Raw genomic sequence first — 16,599 nt, 5'->3', positions numbered from 1 at the left:
CACACACACACACACACACACACACACACACACACACACAAATTTAAAAAAATAAATAAAAAGGACTTAGATCCAAGGCAAGGAAAGTTTTTAATAAACTTTATTTTTATATTCAAGGTAAAACATATACACAATTGAATGTGGAAATAAATAACTACAAACGCTTTGGAAACTTCCATTTCCCCCTCAAATTCACGAGTCTTTATTTAAAGAAACATGGCAACTCTAATACCAAGAAAACGGAACTATGTTCTTTGTACACAAACATATAGCCTGCTCTGACTATATAGTTTAGTTGGTAAATTTTTTAACAAAAAAAGTACACAAAACACAATCAGTCTTCATCAGATTTACTTAAACAGCTTTGCTCAAGAAGAAAAAGGCACAGGTTTAAGGGGGTGATGGTAATTATTAAGAAAATAGTAAATGGGAACTCAAGTCAAAAAATGACACTGTATGAACTAAGGAAAAATGGAACAAAATGAACTCTTCAAATTTTGACTTCATCATGAGATTTTTAAATTAAACTGTATAAACATATGATATAAAGTCTGTACTTTAGGAAGTGTCTTTGCATATCTGTTTATGTACAAATCTTTGTATACAATTTCATTGTTCCTTATACATTTCCTATAATTCCAAACTGAGCCAGGGCCTCCCAACTCCACGCAAGTCCCTGTGGAGCACTTCAGCAGCTGAGTAAGCGCAGCTGCCTTCTGCAGAAGGGGCAGGAACCAATCAAATGTAGTCATCTTCCACGGGCTCTCCATTGACATCACAGTAGTGAATGAAGATCGCTACTACTCGCTGAAACACACCCTTCTTCATCTGCCGCATCTCTGAGATCTCCTCTCCTATTGTTTCCATACAGATATCTGCAGAAAGCTGTCCTTTCCTTCGAGGAGCATAGATGGTACCTTGGAAATGAGAAGGTGAAGGGGAGAAGCGCAGTCATCAGAACCGATTGAAAGGTCCACCAGCTAAGCTGGCTCACCAAGTATTCCTACACACTTGAACACAATGTAGTTAATGCATGAGTAGCTCGTGGAAGGGGCCTTCACCACTTGAGAGTTTTAGAACGGGTTTGATGCCTCAGACACCAGACATGATTAAAACCTCAGGTAAAACGATATTTGTGTAGTTCATAAAATTTATTTCCTTATAAAATTTCTACACAACAGGAAAATAATTTGTATAATTATTCTGAAATAATTCTGAACAGTATCTTTGAAAAACTCTAAATTCTGAAACAATATTGTTCATAAATTCTAAATTTATAATCTGCAAAAAAAATTCCAAGATTAAAAATACTTAGCTGCACCGGCATGGGATGCAGCTCAGTGATACAATGTACATGGCTAGAGTTCAATCCTCAGGGCCAATTAAGAACAAAAGCAGCATCAACAAAAAGGAGTATGAAAAATGTGTTTGAAGGAGTTCTTCCCAGTATATATCCCCAGGACAAATTCAGAGCATTTTTGGGGGAAAAGAGGCAGACATGGGATATGAGGAAATCATTTAAAGGCTCTATACTCTGAATTTTCAAGGCCTCTTAAGAATGAACACAGTAGGATATACTCAAGCCAGAGAAAAGAAGTCAAGTCAACTTGTAATTACTTTCTTCATCATCTTCAAAATCGTAGCGGGCGAAGCTGTTGGGCTCTGCTGCCCGTAGTGACCTCAGCCAAGGGAAGTCGGAAATCATTGAATATGGAGCTCCATCAACAACACCTAAAATAAGAAGGCAGATGTAAAAATGCCCCTCCTTTAGTGACTGAAAAGGAAACTGCAGAATTTTCAAAAGTGAACACAAAATGTAAAAGAAAAACTGAGCTAGGTACCTTCAAGTCACTTGCACATCTCAAACCACAGGAATCTTCAATTTTCAGCCACTACTTCGATTACAGTGGTACCATGATTCAAGCACTTAACTCTTTATGATTCTGGTCACAAACTGAGTTTGACAACCAAATCAAACTGAGGGTTAGGTTCAATGTTCACCTTAGAAGGAAAGTTGATTCTGTTCTTGTCCAACTCAGTTTGTGAACTGAGACACCAGTGTATTCTCCAGATGAAGAGGACTCACGTAGGCAGAGCAATGTTTATCAGGTCCCTGTTTCTTGTAGGCATCTATGTGACCTATTGACTTTAATGAATTCTAAGATTTCTATCCACTTTCTCTAAGATATCCCTCTCCATCATGGCACAACTATTTAGCTTTCCAATCAATGGGAAATGCTCACCCTCTAAAGTATAGATATCTCTTCCCCAGGGGTACTTAGGGTACTTCTTCAAGTCTTCTTCACTTCGACTTGCTTCAGGGAAGAACTCATACTTAATCAGCTCTCTAAAAGCAACGAAGAAAATAAAATTTTAAAACTCAAAATGTTAGGTAATGTAGTTGTAACTGTCAAGACTGTTTCAGGTCCAGATTCCTTCAAACATTTTAGAAAAAATACTGACTCTAAGGGCCCCATTTACTCAAAATAGAGATTTGTCTGGTCAGGTCAAAGTTTCTTTACTATCCTAAAAATCATGTAAATCAAAGAAAGCCATCCTCTAAGCACATGTCTTGTGTATAGAGGGTGCTTAATATAATTAAGCATAAGGAATGCATGGTTCAATTTTTTGATGTAAAACATCATCCTCTTAAGATCTTTGATATCATGCTCCACAACTTAAGGCAAATGTGCATGAACAGTCTGTTCTTAGTTTCTTTAGTTTATACTCTTCAGTTATTTTCTTCAGTTTTTCCTATATTAATTTTACTGTATGTTAATTCAAACATGCCTGAAAAGCTCCAATGGAATCATGTAAGATACTAAATGACTTATCTATGAAACTTCGCTTCTGGAAGCCCATTACATGGAATGACTGAAAAGTGCTTTGTCAGAGAGCAATGCAGTTACTTACTGATTGATGTTAGCTATAGTGTCCATCCAGCTTCGAATGCGCACCTTATTCCGCACATTGGGAGGGTTACTAAATTCATGGATGATACAGATGTGGTAGGGATAAGGCCCACTAAATAGTTTCTGCTCCAAAGTTAGTGTGTCCACCTGTAGAAAGACATCATAAAGAGGTCTTTGTAAAAAAATAAGGTAAATCTTAAAAAACCTATCTTCTACAGCTTCAAGAATCTTTCCTAGAGCCCCTCAGTTTTGAAATCGTTGGCCGATTTGAAAATCAACCCTAAACAGCATTTCGTGCTGGGCTTAAGATGTTACCTGGTAAGCCAGAGAACCCTGATTCAAGTAACTGATCTCAATCCAGTCAGCATCCTCCTCTGAGAATGACAGGTCCCAGCACTGACTGCATTAAAGAGGCGTGAATGTACAGAAGCGAGTCCTTAACGGGGTCCCTGGCCTTTCTTACAGACCGAACACAGCTCCTGCCTCCTTGTAGCGTTCCAGTGGGCAATGCTTTCTGCTTATGGAACACTCTCTTCCTTATCTGTAGTTATAAAAATTCTACTCTGCTACCTCAGTGGCTAATTTGTTTATGCCCTTTTGTGGCAATCTTCTTGAGGGGAGGACAATGTTCTAGGTATTTTTTAGCACTGAGCAAATTTTGAGCACTGTAACACTGAAGAGTCTGTTGAACTAGCCCTTTTGTCTGGCTCACACAGTGACTCCAAGATTTGTTTATTACTTCCTCTAAACTCCCTTCTAGAGTCAAGCACAGTTTCACATACAAATACTGGCCATATTGTAACAATGTCTCTAGCATATTATATATACACATTCGTTGAAACATCACAATAACCTTATGGTATAGTGTTTTATTCTAATTTTACAGATGAAGAAATTAGGATATAAAGTTAAGAAATCTGCAGGTGGTCAGAAAGCCAGAATTTGAATCAAGTAGTTTGATACCTGAGTCTTTGTTTTCACCCAGGTAACTTTTAATAAATAAAAAAACCTTCTTGGATGACTCTTGTCAGGTAACTTGCTTTTTTTTTTTTGCTCATTTTGCATGCTTATATCTGGTAACCAGAACAACTGATTTGAAGACAATATGCAATATAACAACCACTGTTGAATTCTTACTTTGTTTAGTGAAATTCTGTATCTTTTTTTTTCTTTTTTTTTTTACTATTTTTTTTAGTCTCTTTAAAAATATATATAAAAAGAATCTAGAAAAGTATTAATAAAGAAAAATTTGCCAAGAGAGTCTAGCTGAGTTTAAAAAAATACACATGGTGACCTAAGGAATAACCAGTATGGAATGAGCAATGAACGCACGCCAAGTCTAACAAGTTAAAGACTAAATTAACAAATGCATGTGGTTTTTCAGAAAGGCACAGAGCTTGTTACCTGCTGCATGGGGCGAAGGTATATGATACGGTTTCTCTCAGGAGGCATCCTTAGTATCTGGTCTAGCACCTGATCCATGTTCAGCTTCTTACACTGCGCATAGTCAAAGCGGTTGACAATTGGTGCATTTTCTACTTTTAAATGTTTCAGTACTCTACACCTGGTAGCTAAAAATAAAAACAATGATAAACCCTATAAATAATCACATAGAAGAGCAACAGAAAACCCATTTGAAAGCACTTTTAGAGGACTGGCTCAGCTTTTACTAGCACTACTGTAAATATCTTTTTTTTTTTTTTTTTTTTTGGCAGAACTGGGGATTGAACTCAGGCCCTTGCAGTTGCCAGGCAAGTGCTTATTCTACTGAGCTATCTCCCCGGCTCTGTAAATATCTTTAACACAGGTCAAGTATCATCACAGAGCAAAACTAAATGTTACAAGCGGATTTGAAAATGTGTTTAATAGTAATAGAAGGGATTTTAAAGTATCTTTCCTTTTGTAATACTGTTAAGGAAAGCAAGTGCTAGAAAATGACTTACTCAAACAGGAATTACTTAGGAAATACTTACTGGATAGAATAAATATTAAATTATGTAACTTCAGAGTGCCTTGTTCCATAAATCCAAATAACTTAATATCTTGTATTCATTTACAGGGTAAAAGCAAAGCTGATTTTAATTCTTATTACAAATTGAAAAAAAATAAAAAAAAAAAAGGCCCAGAAATATTTGGATTCTCTAGTCTAAAACTAAGAATTTAAATTTCAATGGGATCAACTATAACATGTTAACAGTAATCACAGTTCAAATATTTAACAGTCATATGTGGCTAATGGTTACCATATTAAAAAGTCAGATAAGTAACATCCCAAACTATAGAAAGTTATATTGGAACTGCTGGTCCAATAAATAATTATATAGTCTTTTTGTTTAATGTACCAAACATCAGAACATTACAAATTAGGATAAATGCATTTAACTGTATTAGTTACCAAACTTAACAAAAAGATTACTTTCTTTGCACTTTCTTCCCTCCTCACTCCATCCCTTGCTCCCTCACTCCATCCCTTGCTCCCTCACTCCATCACTTGCTCTCCTTTTGCTAAAGATGGACCCCAAGGGCTCCCATCTGCTCTAAAAGGGATGTATGGCTCTAGCACTGAACTACAGTCCCATACTTCTCCCTTTTCTGAAAGGACAAATTTCAACCTGGTCCAACTCTAGACAGAGGCTTAAATGGAAAAAGATTTTAACAGTTTGCCTGATCTTACATAAAGACATCATCTATAAGATTCTTTGCACAGGTATCTTCTGAGACACTGTACACTGTAGCTAACTTTCATGTTTAAATACTAAGCTAGGTTCTTGCTTTTCAGGCTCATTTTCTTCCTCTGTGACATGTTGGCAGAAAGGAAAGTAGATATTGAAAATAGGAAAGGAAAAAAAGGACAGGATTCGATGGGATAAGGACTGAATGATTCTCTGCTACAAAATCAGACATGACTAAGGTCATGGCTAACCTTATGTAGTGATTTCATCTGCCATTAACCCAGCTCCTGTCTAAAAACTTTGCCGCTTACCTGAGGCACTCTGTCTCATGATGTGCTACAAAAAGAGCCCTCCTATATGATCTCTGAGTTTTGGAAGAGCCCTTGTTTTGTTTCATAAAGAAATTCTGATGTTTTAGGACTAAAGCCCTCACTGGATAGGATGAGGTAAAGCATGGTCTCTGAAGAGGCACAGGGTCGGGATCCCAGGGACTCCAACCTTGGAGAATTTGGGCTGAGGTACTGTATGATTCTAAGTCTCAGCTCTCCCTCTGGGGCTTCCAACTACTTGACAAAATATTTGGTAAGCACCACGTATAATTTTCCTACTGGTAGCACACACATGACAGTTACATCAGTGGCTTGTATCACTGGTGGTACAAATGGATCTAATCATCTTTTATCAGTCTTTTTAATTAATAAAATTACTAAAAAGTCTGTAAATGGACTGAATCCAATTAGTTTCTTGAATAGGAATAATTAATGCCCAAGTATAAATATTAACATTGATACCAATTAAAAATAATTACAATAACAAATAAATTTATTTAGGTAAATTAAAGGACATTTCCACTTGTAAATTGTTTAAACAATCCTTCACACCTAAAGGCAGTGGACTTGCACAAAGTACACAAAATTCTCAATGTGTCTGGCTTTTGTTGTGGCCACAGCACCACACATTTTTCCAGATCATTTTTGATTAATTGTCTTTACACTGCTTGTGTTTGCCAGCCCTAAATAAGCTTCTATACACTGTTTTTTTTAAAAATAAATTGCGCCTGTGGCATTTCTTCACAGGTTATTAATTCTTTAAATTTTAATGTGGAAATCTTATACATACCCTTTGCTGGTGTATATGATACGCATTTACAAGTGGTCTGCTACGAACTGGCTATATTACAATTACTTTCTAGAACTTCAATGTTTTCCTTAAGGAACTGTACTATGATAACACCCAGTCTGCTAAATCAGCCCCTTTCTTTGTGTCACTGTCATCAGACATCTGGAAAGTGGTACAAGCTGCCTGATGTAACAGTAGGCGTAGATCGGAGCCAGCCAGCAGTGCGACATGATGTATGGCTCGTCATGAAAAGGTTAAGGGGATCGGCTTTGTTTACTACCAGTGTCATGGAGACGTGCCCCAAAAAGAAATGCTTCAGTGCCTTCTGCAATGCTAATAGAACACAAACTAATCTTCACTCGGCATCCATTGAGGGCAGGGCCTGTGTGTCTGCAGGTGTGCCTGTGCGTACGCATGCAGAGTCCACCAAAGCACATGTCTAGGCTTTGGCAGCTCACTGTGCTAAGAAGCTAAGGGCCACCACCTTGAGCACTTCTTGTAATAGCAGAGGCCAAAGTTAACTTACATTAATCTCATAATGTTCCAGTAAGTTTAGCATTAAAATATTTATACAAGTTTTTCTTCCTTTTTTTTTTTTTTTGCAGAACCGGGGATTGAACTCAGGCCCTTGTGCTTGCCAGGCAAGCATTTATTCTACTGCGCCATCTCCCCGGCCCCTCCCCGTTTTTTTTTTTTTTTTTTTCAATACAAGTTTTTCTTATAGAATCTTTTTGGCAGAGTCTATATATACACAGAGACGTACCAATTATTGCATTTAATTTTCACTAATATTTTATGGGCTAAGCATAATTAGGCATGATGAAATACATAACTTATGTCCAATTAGTCAGCTTCATAATTTCATGTGGATGAGTATCAAGACTACAATTTTGAGTAAAAATGGAAAACAATAAATGGACACTCAACATATACACCTGAATTTTTAAAAGCACACACAGAACACCCTGTACGTGACACAGATGGACCAACAAGTCAGGACATGAAAGCTACATGGGCAGGATGCATCAGGGCAGCAGGAGGGGGCCAAAGGCATGCAGAGGGAGACAGATGAAACTAGAAACTGGGTCTGGATCAATAAGCACATGCCATACATTCAGATTCTGGATTTGACTGATCATTTCACCAAAACCAAAGCTGGTAAGCTCCCTCAAAACATTTACATGCAAAACACGTTCACATCACACAGCGAGTCAATGGCTGAGCCAGGATCCCACTGAGCCGCATCCAGCTCCAGAGCCTGTTCATGCTGCCAATCCAGCCTGTCCGCTCAGTGAGCAGTCAGCTTCTGGAAGCTGTTCTGGCACATGGACCCTAACCACGGAGCAATCATTTGAGAACTGTAGAGCAGGACAGAATTAAAGATCATCAGCACAGCCTTCCAACAGGACACATACACAGCAATGTTACTGCTGTATTTCTGACTTCCTAATTCTTTACAGTCATTCACAGTGCTCTTGCACAGTAGGGGCCCAAACACATACCATGAATGAACATCATCTTGGGACAGTCCTTCAGCACCAGATCTGTGATTCCACAGTTGGTCATAGTGACTCCAACAAGATTTTTGGATTTCAATACAAGAACCTACAAGGAGAAAAATCTGACAGTTACAGGTATATGTATCTTTTTTTTTGTGCTTTTTTAAAGCTTGATTACAGTGCAGCTACTAAGAAGCATTGGTCATCTTTTTCCCATCTGGGATAAAGAAACTATATTAAAAAAAAAAAAAAAACCTTCAATTTCTTTGCATTGTTCAAGAACTGGGATGGACTGAAAAGTGGCTTTTTTACCTGTACATGGTCATCCTCAATTACAGGATCACTGGTACTTGTGGACTTATCTGCTGTCCGTTTCCTTTTCATGGCATTACGTGGCTTTGTTTTGGTAACCTCTAGAAAAGGCAAAAAAAAAAAAAAAAAAAAAAAACCCAAACAAACAAAAAAAAAAAACCAAACCCAAATTTTAGCTTTGCTTTATTTCCTTTACTCACATACATACTTAATAACCTAGTATGAAGTCTACCAAGGCAACTCTCAATGTGGTTACCAGAGAAATACAGTTGGAATCAACGTTTCTAATGGACAATTCTAAATCAACTCACCCTCTAGCACCTGTCCACATCAAACCTAACACCCTTTCCACACATAAACAATTCCAACAATATACTATCATTTCTAGTTTTTAATCTTTTTGACTTACCCCTTAAGTACACCAGTAAATTAAATTGTCACTTTTCTACTTAATAAAATTTAAATTACTGACTACTGATTAGTAAGTATGTTCCAATACCTCAAATTGGGGAGATACGCTTTAGCCCCACTTAATTTTACTCTCTACCATTTCTTGGTCATCACACATGGCTAATGACTCTCAGGCCATTAATCACTCTAGCTGAGATCATGTTTTCTAATTTTACCTTTTGAAATACTGCCAATCTCTAACTAGTCAAACTCAACTGCTACTTGTTCCTAGAGACAGCTGTCTCACTGTCCTGGCTGCCCTCAAATTTGTGGTAATCCCCCTGCCTCAGCCTTCCAAGTGTTGGGATTACAGCGGTGTGCCACCATGCCCATATCAACTATTCTTTGTTTCTGACAAATCATTGTGGTTCTCTAAACACTGCACTGTTTTAGTTTCCTGCATATTTGTCTCCAAATTTAAACCAGAAGTTCCTTGAAGGTAACCACATTATCTGACTTTACTTTTACTTCAATGTCAGTCATTAACAATTGGCTATTAAAATGCACATTTATGTACTGGCCTGTCACTACATATTTGCAGAACAATAAATACATTATAAGTACACAGACAAAATGACAACTGTTTACTGAGCACTTATTGTGTGTCAGGCACTGTCCTAAGAGCTTTACTTTCATTAATGCATATAATTCCCATCATATTGTCCTCTCTGCTAAATTACAAACACTTCACTCTTTTAATTCTACAACCTCAAACCAAAGATTACAAATAAGGAAGCCCTGTAATTGAGCACTCGGGAGGCTGAGGCAGGAGCATCATTAAGTTCAAGACCAAGCTGAGCTACCTAAAGCACCTGTCTCAAAAAGAAAAAAAAAAAAAAACAAAAACCAAAAATCAACAAAACAACCAAAAGCAAACCAACCCCAAGATAAAGACAGGAAATGTGGTGCAAATATTGCTAATTTCTAAAGCTTAGGACTAGACAAAATCTAGAGATCTAGTACAGGTAATATTTTTACACACCAGAATCCTTTCTCCACCATCTGGAATCTTCTGTGAAAATCTACTATGCACAACAAAAATGGCTGCTTTGATTGAAAGCAAAAGGAAAGTTCTATCCATAAAAAGGAAGTTCTACACCAAACTTCTCCCAATCACCCTGAAAAATTAAATAAAATCTTGGGGTTCTTAAAAAAAAAACACTGACACAGGTAACCCAATGAATGTCTTCTTCTATAGTAACCTGAAGGAACTTCATGTAAAAATCTCTCTTGACAAAACAGGCTACACATTCCACTGAAAGGCCAAAAATCACATACCTATTCCAACCTCTATATAGAAGTCTTGTTTCTTCTCTCATAGTATAGAAATAAAACCAAAAAGTAGGTCTGATTCCAGGCTTTCAAGATAATTTTAAGACAGGGCTTCCACTCACAACCTCCTTTTATGATTTAATTTTCAAACACCTCGCCTTCTCCATTAAATGCTCAGAGTAAGAGCCCAATCTTATGCTTCTTACTCGGTACAGTGCCCAAATTAGTGGTTCACATTTTCCACAAAATGAGAGCTATTATTTTCTATAAATGACATCACTTCTTAGTAGATGACCTTGAAAAATTAAGTAGACAGATTCTTAATGAAAAAGAGTCTGCTGGTTTGTTACTGATCTGTTTAGGGACAATTTCTAGTGATTCTGTACAATGTCTAGCATAAACAGACTTCATATGATAGTTTTTACACTTCCTAAGTTCACAATTATTCAATGAGTCCCATGCTATAAGTTAAACATGGTACCTACAAACCAGGCATATAATGGTAAAAAAAAGGATACTGCTCTGGCCTTTTGAGGCTCATAGTCCACTTGAAAGTCAGGAGAATAAAACTAGCTTTGAGTGTTAGGGAAAGTTTACTACTTATGAGAACTAATTTTAAATCCTATTCTTTGACAACCAAATCAGATGTTTGATGTTTAAGCTATTATACAGTAAGCCTAAAATGAGTAACTTACAAAAGTATTTATTTCACATACAATAACTACCTTAACTTATAACATGACTGCAACATCCCACAAGCCCAAAAATCAAACAACTCAAATATTAATTTTGAACTGATTTACAAAAATCTGTAACAATCAAATTTATTAGTTGTTTCTCTCTCCTTAAAACTTTTAAAGCAGAATGGCTTTGATATAAAGAACATACAAGTTAAAAACAATTCATAAGCCACTTAAATGGCTTGCTCTTGCCAAATGAGACCTGACAATATTAAAATCAGTACTTTGATATTTCCCCAGAAAAAGTGCTACTGAAAGTAAATGGACATTTATGTTGTTTAAAAAATAGTATAAAATTTTACCTACCAAGTCACACTGTGGACATTAGAAATCTCAAATTGAAAAACAAAATATTTAATTTAATTTTTTAATTTTTCAAACATGATATTTAATTTTTTTAACTGAAAAATTACTCAACCTAAGAAAAAGTTCTAGTCATGAAGTAGGCTGGGATACAATGATAAAGGGACAAGTAGCAAACAAAAAATAAAAACATCAGAATGCCATTAATATGAAGGGTCTATACTAAAAACAGGCTGAGCCTGGTGGCACAAGCCTAAACTCCCTGGCCTCCGACAAGCTGAGGGAAAGGATTCTAAGGGTGAGGCCAGATTGGAAAATTTAGTAACTCAGTGAGGACTTGTCTCAAAGACAAAGCAAAAAAACTAACAACTATAAAGCTTTCCCGAGAGACCTAGGACAGACGAAATAAAGACATAAATTTCTTAAAACAGGAGCGCTCAGTGCTATAAAAATGACATTTTTCTTCAGCTACTAACACTGTGCAATTCCAAACTGAACTAAAGAAGTCAGGTAGAATAACTAGATGAACAAAACAATGAGGAACTGTAAGCAGTGATTCTAACTGGGTCCAGGGAAGACCTTTTACAGTATAAAAATAAAAAAGGAAAAAATGTAATCTGACAAAGATATGAAAAAGTAAGCAACTGGGGGGTCTCACAGTGGGAAATTACTGTTTAAAGGGAACAGTTTTAGGTTGAGAACATGAAAAAATTTGGGTGGTTATGACAGCTGTAGGACACAGGATTCACCTCACAGGACTGTACACTTCAAAATGATAAATTTATGTCATATATACATTTTACCATTAGTTAAAATTTAGAAATAGGATATATACATATATAGATATAGATATACAGATACATATATAGATATATATCCAAACTCAATACCTTAGCATACACAGAAGTACTAATCACACTTTCATATATACATTTTTTAATTTAAACTGTATCTTCACCCAGATACTTACCTACTTATATCTTTGGCAAACCTAACTGGAGGCAAAACTGGAAGTCAGAGACAATTGCTCAGTACTGCAGAGGCAGACAGGGAACACCCAGCAAGCTGTGCTGAGTCTGCTCCTTCCCTGTTCCTAGCAACTTAGGTCCTCCTCACCTGGCTATGAATTAAGGCTGTGCTAAGTGCGGAGTGGGGGCAGAGTTCATCTGCTGGGGCTTAGCCACCAGAATCAGTGCAATATTTAGGGTAAGTACAAAGTTACACCTTCCTTAAATGCTGAATTACTTTGACTTATCTGGGTTGAATGTTTTAAAACTTGTTTTACACCCCCACCCACCAAAACAGTCCAAAAACTTATTCAAAATCTGCAGAATCCCACAACAGAATGGAATTTGCCCAAGTGGCTTTTTGTAAGCACTCATTGAACAAGCTCATGCCTTCCTCCGGCCCTACCCTGCAGTTGCTGATCCTAGGAGCATTTTCATACCTGACTCAGATACCAGCGGTACATGGGACAGTCTGCTCCTGGCCCTGGTTAGGGGCCTCCGAGGGTAGTCTTCATTAGACTGCACGTCACAACTCTCAGGCTGGAAGCTCCCCCTCCTGTCCTCACCTGTAGCCCCAGAGCCACTCCCATTAGTCCTCTCATCATGTGCTGGGCCTGAAGACCCCCCTTGTGGCAGAGTCCTAAAGGAAAAGGCGGATCTCGTACCATCCGGGCCATTCACAACACAGGCTCGGCTGGTTGAAGGACGTTCCTCATCAGAACACCTGCTAGTTCTCCTTTGGGATTCCTGGGGCCTGTGACAGCAGCATCTGGGGCAGACAGAACTCTCTGCGTCTCCCTCCTCCATGGCCTCAGGGTCCTCTGACCCAGCGGGGGAGCAGACACACTGCCTGGACACATCCACTTCTGTCGGGCTAGGCTCGGAAGAGCCACCATTCACCGTCCTTACAAAGTCGGGGCTTTGAGAAGCGGTGCTGTGTGAGCTGGAGTTTCCCACTGTGCTGGCCGTGGTGCTGCTGCAGCTGGGATAAACATCCTTGTTTTTTTTCTTTTCAGGAATATCCCTAGCTGCTTTCATATCGGCTTTGATCTGCTCACTGGTGACCTGACAGCCTTTCTCACAGCTGCTTTCCTCGAGGGGAAACTGCTTCGACTGGCCCATTTGATGGGAGTTGTACCTCTTTCGAAGTGGAGTCTTGCCTTTTCCACTTACTGCTCACAGAAAAAGAAGAACGGCCCAAGGAAAAGAAAAGATTTCAGTACAAATTCTGGACAAAAAAGGCAAGAGTCAATTTGGAACAGGAAACAATGTAAACTGACTTTATTCACATATAACTTCGATCAGATCACTGCATGGCTACACAATTCTCTACGGACCAGACCCCTAGTGCCTACCTGGTTTATACTCTTCAGCTTAGCCTTTGAGGCACACCACGGTTCCAAAGGAACTTGCTGCTTCATCCCTTCTAGTTGTATTCCACACCCCAGCTCCAGCTTTTCTCTCCACACACCTTCTTCACTGTCAGGGCCTTTGCTCTAACTGGCCATGAGCCTTGGGCTCTGGTAATCTCCTTGCACGCCCACCCAAAGCCACTGTCCCATGTGCCCTCAATACTGTTCTTCCCGGCTGGCTGACTCTGCCCCTTTTTTTTGTTAGCACAGTGTTGACTAGAGGTTTTACAGAGAGAAACCATGGCTCACTCATCTCAGTAACCTTCACCGTTATCTTGCAGTACCTGGGGCACAGTAAGGCTCCACAAATTCAGAAAGGAATAAACAAGTAGGCTCTGAACGGCCATGAGACTCAAGTTGCTAAATATGGAAACTCAAGCTTTTAGACAACAGTCAGTCATTGTTTTTCCATAAATGTTCTTTTAACCAGTTTTACTTATTTGAATTTCTAAAAAGGAATAACTAAAAAGTGGAACCTGTGACAGCAGCATTACCAGTCAATGGTTAATATATTATTCAAAATTGAAAACAGATGAATTTTCCATACACTGAAGTGTGTGTATATGATTTTTTTTGTTAGCACAGTGTTGAACATATACTCTAACATATGGGCATAGTAAGGACTAAGGAAGGTACCTAAGGAAAATCATCCTTTGCTAAAAGTGGCAAACACATGGCTGCAAGAAACAAGAGAGAGGCCAAGGAAGAAGTAGGAATCTGAAAGTTAAGAGGATTATAGGTTCTTCATGAGGCAAATGATAGAAGCTGTTGTCTACATTTAAATGGGGAAAGAGAACATAAATGTGATTTTAAAACTCCCTCAAGCTCCAAACTTGCCACCAGTATTCACTAAGTACAACCAGGAAATGGTTGTTTCTTCATTGGTCTGGGTGACTCAGAAGCCATCCCATACATGTGGCATGAGCCTCTCACTAATCCCTGAGGTCACAATTGCCTAAAACTCCACTGTGGGATTCCTTGTTGTTACTACTCCTCTGCTCAGAGCTCTCAGCCCACATTTTTATTGTGCTACACGTGCTCACAACAGCGCCAGCCAGGTTCCCCTCTTCCCCGAGCTCTGGCTTCTTGCTTCCTATCACAGTTGATACGTTAACTGCACCCCTAACTACAGTGCAAGCACATTACAAAAGCCAAGAGCTTCAGCTCCGACAGCAACTCGCACTAACCGGTCAGAAAGGCGTGGCCTCTCACCTGACGATTCCCTGCACTGCGCCGACTCTCCAGTTTTTGATTCACGCTCAGCATAACGCCGTGCACCACTCTTAGGAATCCAGACTTCCTGGAGTTCTAGACTGTCTTCCTCGTCATCACTCTCTGAATCATGGACAGTAATAGGGGTTGGCTTTACTACACGTTGAAGACCACTGGGTCCTAAAGCGAAAAGCACAGGCCTCAGTCATCTTTGCCCAACAAAAGCCTTCATACAAAGTACTTCTTCCAGAGATCTGGAATTATAGAGATGACCTTTGCTCTGTGTAGTCTCCTTTCTCTGCACTTCAATGGAATATACCTCGGATAACAAATCGTGAAAGCATTTTAAACCTAAACCACTATGTAAACATTAAATACCATCAACATGCCAACCAACTTTACACACTTTTGAAGGCAAATTAAAGCAGAAGATCATAAGGCATTCCTCCTTAAAAATCTTCATTTTCCAAAAGTATTTAAAGAAAAGTCCTAAATAATCCAAATAACAATCATAATAATTTTAAGCAGCAGGCAATATACTGTTCTGATTTTGTAAAGATATGAGCCAAGGAAAAGCAAATGAAGATAATCCTCATAAACATATAGGATTGCTGAGCAACTCCTACATTTGTTAATGGACTATAGGTCTATCTGGAAGGTTAAACACAAGTTATGTATTACTTATTTGAATATTTGTGAGTGCAGCTTTTACATTTTTAGCTCTTCTAATGCAACATGGACAAGTGACTAATATTTACTCAAAACATAACCCAAGAACCTCGCTTCTCTATTATACAATGCCCACAACAGCCAGCATCCAATATTTACCAAATAAGTGACTACATCTATAGGACTATTTTAAAGAACAAAGCTATTTTTCATTCAAAATAAGATAGCAGAGCTGGCCATATAGCTCAGTGGATTAAAGCATGTGCTTGGGCAGATGCAGGGGTCAGGGCTCGATCCCCAGCCTGCCATGTCGTCTCTGCCCCCGGGGCGCACTGAGACAGCGATTGAGAATGGGCGTGGTGGCAGGCACCTGTAATCCCAGTGCTTGGGAGACAGAAAAACAGGAAGGATGACTATGAGTTCGATTTGTGCAGTGAGACCTTATTCTAAATATATTAAAAAAAAAAAAAAAACCTATCAAGATAAGGTAGCATTCCAATGAATTTAGAGAAAATCTGGTATCTAGACTCAATCTGTTGAACAGTGGGTAAGTGTTGAGCCTACCACTCAAAGAATACTCATTCCCCCTTTTGTAAAATGAAGGGTTGTATCATTAATCTTTGAGAGTCTACACTCCAGAGCCTGCCCTAAGTCACCCAAGGACAGAGGGTAGATGTTGATTTGTTTACTAAACAAGGCCACTTCTCCACTGTCCCCACATTGACAGAAAGGTACAAGATTACTATATACATAGCAAGGACTTTTATAGCCCTCAACAACAAATAGTGTACAGCTCACCACAAGCTATAAGGTGAGAAATGATCACTCTGTTTCATGTTTTCCATCATAGCAAGCCTCCAGTTTTCAGAAAGACAAATGGGGAAGTCATGTGATTACCTGCTTGCTCCTCATCAACATCCACAGGAATAACTGCCTGGCTGTGAGCTGGCGTAGCATTTCCACTCTCGGCTACCACCTCTCCATCTTCTGGTACCACGTCTTCCATCTCATTCAATGCTT

The 16,599-nt window shown here is 38.7% G+C and overlaps 1 protein-coding gene across 7 annotated transcripts in view; it reads right to left on the bottom strand.

Moving 5' to 3' along the window:
• Positions 1–83: 83 nt before the first annotated feature.
• The window catches only part of Fbxo38 (F-box protein 38), a 50,717-nt gene continuing 34,201 nt past the window's right edge, over positions 84–16,599 (bottom strand). For 2 of the 7 annotated variants that reach the window (XM_004631270.2, XM_023715283.1), the window contains 10 exons: positions 16,477–16,596; positions 14,911–15,090; positions 12,727–13,458; positions 8,515–8,615; positions 8,206–8,308; positions 4,317–4,483; positions 2,914–3,059; positions 2,244–2,347; positions 1,618–1,731; positions 84–917 (listed from right to left, as the gene is read on the bottom strand). In XM_004631270.2, coding sequence (XP_004631327.1) covers positions 739–917; positions 1,618–1,731; positions 2,244–2,347; positions 2,914–3,059; positions 4,317–4,483; positions 8,206–8,308; positions 8,515–8,615; positions 12,727–13,458; positions 14,911–15,090; positions 16,477–16,596 — 1,946 coding nt within the window. In that variant the 3' untranslated portion in view covers positions 84–738. The remainder of the gene's footprint in view (positions 918–1,617; positions 1,732–2,243; positions 2,348–2,913; positions 3,060–4,316; positions 4,484–8,205; positions 8,309–8,514; positions 8,616–12,726; positions 13,459–14,910; positions 15,091–16,476; positions 16,597–16,599) is intronic. The other 5 variants (XM_023715281.1, XM_023715284.1, XM_023715280.1 and 2 more) reach the window with 5 other exon arrangements.

Source organism: Octodon degus, unplaced genomic scaffold, assembly GCF_000260255.1.
Source record: "Octodon degus isolate 3935 unplaced genomic scaffold, OctDeg1.0 scaffold00040, whole genome shotgun sequence".
NCBI classification, from domain to species: domain Eukaryota; kingdom Metazoa; phylum Chordata; class Mammalia; order Rodentia; family Octodontidae; genus Octodon; species Octodon degus.
Note: the sequence above shows the minus strand (reverse complement) of the source record. Positions and strands in the feature narration are given on the sequence as shown.